This window comes from Phytophthora infestans, genomic scaffold, assembly GCF_000142945.1.
Source record: "Phytophthora infestans T30-4 supercont1.5 genomic scaffold, whole genome shotgun sequence".
Classification (NCBI taxonomy): Eukaryota; Oomycota; class Peronosporomycetes; order Peronosporales; family Peronosporaceae; genus Phytophthora; species Phytophthora infestans.
In genome coordinates, this window is record NW_003303754.1 from 972,450 (window position 1) to 982,289 (window position 9,840).

Consider the following 9,840-nt stretch of genomic DNA (forward strand, 5'->3'; position numbering starts at 1 on the left):
AGATGAATCCTACACGACCGCGCAGAACGAGAGGGACACTCTATATGTCTCCTTGTCAAATATACTAGTACTCCTATACTACCTACTAGTGATAAACGATAGAGAGGTACAGAGGTTGGAGGAGGAGGGGGTCCTCAGGATCCTCCTGGTATTACATGTAGTGATTTGATAGCATGTGTTGCAAAAAGAATGGGGCTTTCGTTCCGATCACATTGTAACTTACAAGTTCAAGTTCTGAGGTAGACACCGATCGGAAAATTAAAACAGTCCATATCACGATTCATGATGTATCGCTGATTGCATCACGCAAAATTTGCGTGAGCTAAAGAATCGTAAGGTATCCGATACCGTAAGGTGAGCCTTTGAGCAAGCGTCACACCCAGTCTGGGCTGCGACAGCCGCAACAGCACCAGCGATCGCAGCAGGAGCAGCAGCGTCGACGACTGTACATAATGTTGTTTTAAATATCTCTCGAGTACATGTAGCTACCGGTTAAATACACTTTAAAACAATAATTACAGCTCGTTGATTCGTATATTCAGACAGCGACATCATCCACTAAAAAATGGACCACGCCACGAACAAAAAGTGTTTTGAAACAGCTTTCTGCACATCCATTTCTCTTTCCACATCACAGCCCCTGTGCAAAATGAATAGTGCACGTACTGGACGTATATGTACGTGACCAATCAATGCTCACGCATGTAGAATGCAGTTTATAAAATACTAGTACTGACTTACTAAGTAAGCTCCATTAATATATCCAGTTTATTTAAGCTTATAATGTGCTTTTCAACCGGCCATGCTCGATATAACCATAAAACGGACCTTCAAAGCACAAAAACAACAAATACGTGTTATATTGTATACTAGATACTTCATTATCATTCAACCTCATCGTCACTTTCCGATTTCTTCTCAAGTGTCAAGACCAAAAGAAACAATCCGATGCGTCTGCCTTACGTATTACTGTTAGCGGTAAGTATTGCTATCTTTTCGTGTACTGCTGCTGCATCTGAACAAGAAGCTGCTGTCACGCTGCAAGCTAAACGCTGGGGCTCACTGCACCCCGCCACTGCCCCTGGATATCGTGACACGTCTGGCAGAAGGCTCTTAAGGTCTGATGACAGTCTCCCGATAGTTGACGACGACGACGTCAACACTGAAGAGAGAGGCATCGCATCATTTACCAAGATAAACGAGATGATCAAGAAAGGAAAATCGGCAGTGAGCGCCAAAGCGAGCAACAAGATGCTGTGGCTCAAGTATCAAAAGTTGCTCGGTCAAAAGCTTTCGGACTTGGACATCACCGGAGTTTGGCTAAAGCAAGGAAAATCTGCGGATACCATATTCGAACGCTGGATTCGACTTTCGAAGTCACCGAGACAAGCGGCCACAAACTTGCTGAACCATGGTACAACTGCGAACGATCTTTACAAGGTCTTGAGAAAGCAAAACATGAACCTGGAAACGATCAGACCACTTTGGCACAAAGTTGGACTGACCGAGCTTCAACTCCGTGCCGCCCGTGCCAAGGCTATTAATAGCGTTTTGTGAGTTCGACACACTTGATTCAGCGCTGGCAGGTGTGTGTGAGAGAGAGAGAGAGGAGGCATACACAAAACGTGCTCGATAACTTCGATAATGTAAACCACGAGGTTTGATTGAATTTTGTGGGTGAGAAGGTATTGTAACAAGTTGATGACGTGGTCTACCGAAGATCTTTCGGAAGAGTGTACGTTGGCACGTAGCCAGCGTCAACGTGCAAAGGGTGCGACCAAAGGGCGGAAGGAGTCCAACGGATTCAACGGACACACGGTTAGGACGGAGATCGCAGACGGCGAGCCGTCGCGACCGGTGGCGTTGGACGGCAGGAAGAGCAAGGACGTGAGTACTTCCGAATTTGCAAAGGACGAGACAAGTAGGTCGAAGAGTGAGACGAGAGACGAAAGACGGTCGAGGGCTGGAAGTACAGTCAGCGACAAGACAAAGACGAACGAAAGGGCTGTTGAGGCACAACGTGTGGCTGACAGAACGTACGGGGTTGTGGTGGACGCACTGCAGTACCGCGAAACGGAGAACAAGTAGGATCCAAGGAGGAGAACGTACGGACAAGCGGAGCGACGTACGGTGAGACCAGACAGGGGAAGTAGAGTACCCGATGTCGCTGTGGTGGCCGCGCACGAGTAGGGTAGGCGCCGTGGGCGTACGCCCAAGTGGCTTTGAGATTGAGCGTGATCTGGATCGCATCGGGACGTCACGGTGCTTCGGCGAGAACGGGGGTGATCTGACTAGGAGACTATCTGTTCAGGGACAGAGAAGGAAGGACGAAAACGAAGAACGAACCTCTATTAGCTTACGTAAGGTTAGCTAAGGAGAAGGAATACAAGAAGTAGGAGCCAAAGGTTCCGGCACAGGGCTCAGTGGAGCATCGGTTGGCCAGTGACGTCTTCGAGGACTATCAAGTAAACAACTACGGACTAGGGACAAACAGCGCAGCAGGCACATAAACTATACGATTTGCCCAGCGAGTCGGGCAGGAGGAAAAGCAAACTCGTTACATGGTGGTCATACAGGGGCTATCTCAGAGCAACGAAGAGAGTTCAGAAAGACAGGAAAGCAAACGGGCTAGTGGTTACGCCGGGTTACGAAGGTTACTGGGTACGAAAATGGTTACTGCTGCGACAGTCACTACTCTAAGGGCCGTTCCGAACCAGGATCGCACGGATCGCGATCCGGAGTGAATAGGGGGAAATAGGTGAAATCGCGATCTGGTCGTTCCGAGCCGGATGGCGCTCCACCGACAACTCGTGTACCAATTCTCGGGTACATCTACACGAAGTTGCATTTGGCAAAAGCAACATGGCGACAGCTCTAACAAGCTCGAAGTGGTCTGTTACCGCACCGCAGAGCGCTCGCAAGCGCACTATCCAGCCGCCGACATCTGAGGACTATGCTGACTGGACGTTAGACCAGCTCAAACTTGAATGCACCGCGCGTAAGTTGAACGTAGTCAAGAATACATGTAAGCAAGACCGCGTGAAGCTCCTCTCTGCCTGGGATACAAACAAAGACGGTGTTGAGCTTCTGATCCGCCAACAGCGTAAGAGAGCGACTAGCTCACGCGAAGAAGAGGTGAAACGGACGAAGAACTGCATGTTCCGCCTGCTAAATGTGCTGTTTTCCGATCGCTTCTTTGATACATTCTTAAAGACTGGACATCAGCTGCGCCGTGAAGAGCTGGATCAAGATGGATCTACATTCTGGACTGACGTAGCAACGGCATTTGGATCTGACAACAACGAGTTTGACACGCTAATCTCCGACGATGCGGTTTTTGAAGGCATCGATCCTTCGGTTGTGATGGCACATTCAGCTGCAAAACTCCAGCGAATGTGGAAAGAAGCAAGCAGCAACTTTGCACGAGCGGAAGCAGGATCCAAAGTATCGGGTCAAAATGGTCAAGACTTCTAGGATTATTGCAATGGACGGACAGATGTCTATTACGTGGATCGGTGGTGTGAGCACCGCCAAGCAGGAAGAGAATTTTGCGCAGCCAACGTTTATGCAGACAACGACTCGACAAAAGAAGGTGACCAACAAAAGAATACAGCACAAAACCGGAAGCGACGCAAATCCTCAAATGCAAACGTCGTTGCCGACCTACTGAAATCAGTACACGAACTTCTAGAGAACGAGACCAGCAAAGCACAAGAAGATACGTGGTTGGAGCAGAAATTATTTATTCAACAACAGCGAGCTACTCACAAGCTCTCGACACTAACTGCGATGCTGGACCGAAGTATGACGGCGATAGAGCGCTTGAAAGAGCTTCGACGCGAGTATATCAGCAAGGGCATTGATGCGTCAGCAGTTGGCCTTGAACTGGCAGGCCGAGAACAAAAGAGGCTGGTGCTGTTGACGAGCTTGAGTACGAAGTGCTGAGCGGGTTTCTTTGAAGCGATTTGTGGTTAGCGCACGCGGGGGCGTCTGAGGTTAAAATTCTGGATGTGGCTCACGATCACTTGACGAAGTATGCGACCTTGGGCATCGCTGCGCAAATCATCCGATTCGTAGTTGTCTGTTGGCTGGTATGAGCTTTCAGGGAGATTATGGTACGCTGCTGAAACAGCGTGAAGACTAGTTGTTGTGTTCTCAGCTTTTATTCTTCGATTGATGCAGAAGTTGTGAAGCTTCATACACATTTTAATTACGCGGCCAACGTTCTTGAAGTCCACGACAAGTGGTCGCTGAAATATTTGCCACTTGTTCACCAATAATCCAAATGACATCTCGATACGAATGCGTAGTTGGCTGAGATAAAAATTGAAGTCAGAATACTGCCTGCCCTTCAACTCCAACTTGGTAAAAGGCACAAGTAGCGAGTTCGATAATGGGTACGCATTATCACCAACGATATAAAACCCAGGTGGCAGCTTCATGATGTCCTTGCTCAGCTTCCACTTTTTGAACGCGATGGAGTCGCCCACCTTGCCGGGAGAATCGAAGCAATAGCCCGTGAAGCGGCACAACGAGTCACAGAGAGCTTGTACGTTTAGACCATACATTTGATAGTGTCCAGAATAAAACGCAGCCACATCAGGTACCTCTTTTGCGCTTGGGGCTCTAATTTGGCACAACCAGCCGTCAATACAACCCGCATAACCGCTTAATATCTTGTCTGTGCTGATGCTGGAAAATCCGCCTGCTAATTCCTGGATTCGATCCTCTGATTCCACGGGTGAGCGAATGCGAAGCTCGGGACACTCGCAAATCGCGGCCATGACCTCGTGTATCATGTCGTAAAACCCAGAAACCGAAGTACCGGCGAGACCACGAGTAGTGTGATAATTACTTCCTGCTAGCCACGAAATTGTTATCTGGAGCCTATTTTCTGGCGTGACAGGTTTGATACCCGTCCGTCGAGATGACTGGAGGTCGTCACGAGCGAGAGCAGGTCGCAGCAGTAGCAAGAGGTGCTCAAACGACTCCACATCCATCCTGTAACAGCGCTGGAACTGTCCTTCTAATAGTAGGGTTTGCTTGTACACAGGCCACTCCAACCGTCTACGCTTGATACATTGGCCTTGGCCAGGGGGAAGAGCAGCAAGAGATCCAGCTATCAGCAGTAGGCAGCGACGGCGGCTAGCAACAGCTTTTCTCGGGCCCTCTGTCCAACTTGCGAGAACATTCATCTTCTTCGCTGCGATAAAATCCGAAGATCCAGCCCTGCTTGCAATCCCAAGGTCAGATCGCAGCGATTGTCTAATCAAGAAAGTTACCCTTATCTCGACTCTGAATTGGCCAATCACAGAACGTTCCTGGGATTGCAATCCCGGTTCGGAACGGCCCTAAGTAAGAAAGCGCAGAAGGCGCGGCGAGTCAGGAAGGCCGGCGAAGAAAGTTCACTCAGCAGCACGGACTCCGAGTCTGGGCGTCCAGTGACGAGAAGCCAAGGCGTACGGAAAGTGGCCGTTCCAGTGAACACACAAAAGAGAGAGGACAAGCGGCAAGCAGCCGGGCAAGCGGTGGATCAGGTAGAATCGAAGCCGGTGAAGATCAAACGGAGAGCGTCGGCGAATCAGCAGCGATCGACCTCGAAGAATAAGGATGTCAAGGAACTCGGACGGGTCATAGCCACCGATGAGAAGGACTGCACGCGGAGCCGCGAAGCGGAAGCGAGTGGCGAAGATGCAGCAGGAACGCAAAGTAAGGATACGATGGGTATGGCAGCCACAATGCAGCGACGGACGAGGGCCGTAGCCGAGCTACAAGCGTCAACCAAGGAAGTCCGTGGAGCTGACAAGGAAGAACAACATGGGCGGGCACGTGGGAAGTATCGACGCCGCGTACAGAAAGTGCGTCGTGTGCCCAGTGAGGATGGAGAACCCAATGAACAAAGCAATGATGAGGATCAACATGGTGCTGAATTAATGGCCAGTACAGCCGTGAGTGGCGGCACTGCACCAAGCAACCACGTGGACATGACAGCGATGGCGTCCGCCATACAGACGTTGAAGACCGTGGTCGCGAAGCTGCAGCCTGCTCCTTCGAGAACCCAGAGGTTCCAAGCTGGTCGACGGGTATTGCGACGCAGTGGATCACGTGCTGGTGAAGCGCGTCACAATGGTGATAGTGGAGACAGCGGTTCGTCGGACTGGAGTACTCCTGATGACAACGATAGTGGAGTCGACTACAGCGGGGTGAATCCAGATGGTGACGGCAGTAGCGGAGACGACAGTAGCGAGCCAAGTGAAAGTTCGAGCGCCTCCAGTGATGGGTCAGCCGAGTCTGATGAGCAACGAGGGCGTCACGAAAGCCGACGGCGACACGAAAGACATGGGCGACATGTACGAGGAGAACGACGGAGGCGTCAAGTCCAACGGGGACGACATGGAGATGATGAAAGCCAATCCCGTCGCAGGAGCGTGAAGGACCTAGAGTCGCCGACCTTCACCCCCTCGCCAAAGGTCTCTGTCTCGACGTGGATAGACAGGGTGGAGTTAGCCTTGAAGGGAGCCGCTGAGTCTGGACGTGGGAAATGGTCAGACCATGCGTTGTATTTTATCTTGGGAAACAAATTTATGGACAATGCCGCACGCTGGTGGGTGAATATGGATCGACGATCGCCATCACGTGACCGGACATGGGCCTACTTAAAGAAAGCACTTCTACGACGTTATGGGGAGAGACTGGATAAATCGGCAGCAGAATGGCGTGTGAACATGCGCAGGATGATGCCTGGAGAAACGTACTCTGATTTCGCGGCAGCATTGCGAGATGTGGTTGGTCGTAATAAAGTCAGTGAACGCATTCTATTGGCGCAGTTTTACCGAAACCTGGATAAGACTACGAAGAAATTGGTGAAACAGCGACCGAAGCCTGCAACCTTGGAAGAGGCTGTAGATAAAGCCAATGAAATCGACGATCCCATGGATAATGTGGCGCAGGGCATGCTGAACATAGGACAGCCGTGGGCCATAGCCCCAAGTCCTTATCTGGTACCAGTTGGTGGCACAACCGGCCAAACGTTAGTGATTCCGGGGATTGGCGGGACAGGATTGCCAGCAGAGTTGCAAGTCGCGAATGATGGTGGGATGACAGCTGCGGAGGGAGAGCATGACACATTAGCCCTCTTTACGAACCCACAAGGCGTATGGAACGAGTATTCAGGCACGTGGGATGTGCCATCGGGTCGCATATGGAACGGCAAGTTCTGGTATGAATCCAAGAAAGCCAGCCGGAAACGCTCTGCCGAGAATGCAGCCAGAAGCTCACGGAAAGAAACGAAGAAGCCAGCGAAGGCGCAGAAGACGAGAGTTGAACCGCCGACATCGAGCAGCGACGAGTCAGATGTGAAACCGCAGCGCAAGAAACAGAAAGCCGCTGTACGACAAGCAGCAGTACCTCGACAAGAGCAACGAAGTGGTAGTACACAGCCACCAGGGAAGCGAAGAGTACCGCAGAATTCACAAGCATGCTGGAAGTGTGGCAAGAGTGGACACTGGGCAGCACAGTGCCCAACGGGACCCAAATGCTACGCATGTAATCAGTACGGTCATATGGCCAAGGAATGTACCGATGCCGAAGCTAAGGCCAAGAACGAGGAGAATCTACGGGAGCGTAAGACCGACAACAAGGTGGCGGGAAACGCGGAACCGGCGCAGTAGAGGGGTTACGGCGACCGGAGAATAACGATCCCCGGCTGATGATGAGTGCAGATGTCCAAGGTAGCGGGACAAGAGCTCAAGGAACGACGATAAACACCAACGTGACAACGGAGTCAGCGGAGATGAAGCAAAACGGGATACAGCAAGGATGGTCGACCGAGTGTGAAGTTCGACAGCAGAACCGGAAGTTAAAGGAAGACCAAAGATCGGGAGACGCCACTAACGGAAAGGACGTGCAAGAAGTAACGAAGCCGATGGCAACAAGTGGCGCGGACTCGCTGGAGGAAATGTGGTAGTGTATGGCTACCGAGGCAGCCGGGAAAGACAGTGAGCGGGCAGCTTGCTATGTAGCAACAGTACGTCCAGCGATGACGGCCATGCGATATGCATGTTTGGACGCTACACGACCGAAAGACGGCGTCGAGAAAGTTGGCTCCGACAACAATGCGCGTGGATCTGAGGAAGGCGTCGGCGTGGAGACCAATCTGACACCTGAGAATCTGGAGTATGGCACGGGTGATGACGATAAGGTGAGCAAAGACATCGCCAGGGTGCGGGTGGCCAGAAAATTGGCCTGTAATCAGAAGAAACGGCAGCGAGTGAAGCGTGCGTTGGAGAAGCGACATGCCGCCGACCAAGAGAGCAAACGGCAACAAGCCAATAAAGTTGAGCTACAGCAAGACCGCCAACGACAAGTCGAAGACGCAGTTCAACAGCTGGAGGAACGTCGACAAGGACGGAATGAAGAGGGTGAACCAGGTAGAGGCGGACGAGCACGAGTTAGCCTCGTACAACGATGCAGTACCGAAGGAGCCGAAAGCAAGGTATCTGACGTGGAAGCTAACGACGGACTACCTACAGCACGAATGAAGGTCGACGGTGTAACATAGTACGTGAAGCTTGACAGTGGAGCCAGGTTTACAATCGCTGGCACGAGTTGGGTGAAGTACGGAGACAGAGTGTCGTGCTCAGCACCAGTGGATTATGTCGAAGGAATAGGAGGATTCCTACTAGACGTTCTAGGAGTATGGCGTTTCCAGTTGGAGAACGTGTTTGGCGACACCGTGTGCGTGGATGCATGCATAGTCAAGGGTTGCTATAACGAATTCCTAGTTGGTGTGGACTTCATGAACGATCACGGCGCTGTTATGGATTTTTGAACCAATGAGCTGAAATATGAGGAAGAAGGACGTTCGGTAGTAATACCGTTCAAGACTAGTGACGCTGCAAAAGGTGTGAAGGTTGCGGTAGTGCGCATGGCGCGAAAAACCCAAGTTCGTGGAGGTACAGTAATGCCCATATAGATTGCGGTGACAGGCGAGGATGGGGAGAAAGGCATCTTCATACCCACAGTTCGTCTGGGATCCATCTTGTTGGCTACGACAGTGACGGAAGTTCGAGACGGAAAGGCAGTGGTGCCCGCCATTAATGCAAGTGGTGGTAGGGTCAAGCTTCCTTCAAAGAAAGAATTAGGGACGTGGATTCCTATCGAGGAAAATGTGGAGATCCTCGAAATGAATGGCGTCTTACAACGCGATCAATTGCTGGGATGGTTGCGTGAATTGGGAGATGGTGAGACTCCGTTGGAAAATGAGGACGAGCTACAAATTGGCATCGAAGACGAAGGTGGACGAGAGCTCATGAAGCGTTTGCTGAGGGTATATAGGAGCCAAGTAGCGGACAAAGGTGACTGCCCACCTGCTACTACACTCGACGTGGAGCATCAAATAGAGACGGGCGACGAGGCCCCTATTCTGTTAAAACGCAAACGACTTGCACAAATGGAGGACACTGTGGGCGAGACGAATGTCAAGAAGATGTTGGGTGCAGGCGTAATTGAAGAAGGCAACGGCGCTTGGGGGTTTCCTGTAGTGCTGGTAAGAAAGAAAGACGGCAAGATTCGCTTTTGTGTGGACTATCGAGCTCTGAACAAGATAACGAGGAAGGATGTCTACCCCTTACCAAGAATTGATGAAACCTTGGAAGCATTGGGTGGAGCAGTCTCATTTACGACTCTAGATTTAAGATCTGGGTACTGGCAAATTCGAGTGGCAGCTAAAGACAAAGAGAAGACTGCTTTTACGACAAAACAAGGCCTATATCAGTTTGTTAGAATGCCTTTTGGGCTTACAAATGCTCCATCAACGTTCCAGAGAATGATGAATAGTGT

General features: G+C 50.9%; 1 protein-coding gene across 1 annotated transcript; it reads left to right on the forward strand.

Moving 5' to 3' along the window:
* Nucleotides 1-948: 948 nt before the first annotated feature.
* On the forward strand, nt 949-1,557 carry PITG_04099 (secreted RxLR effector peptide protein, putative; the record flags this gene model as incomplete). The annotated part of the gene is made up of 1 exon (XM_002905765.1): nt 949-1,557. One exon carries the CDS (start codon nt 949-951, stop codon nt 1,555-1,557), a length of 609 nt encoding a protein of 202 aa, XP_002905811.1.
* Nucleotides 1,558-9,840: the final 8,283 nt, after the last annotated feature.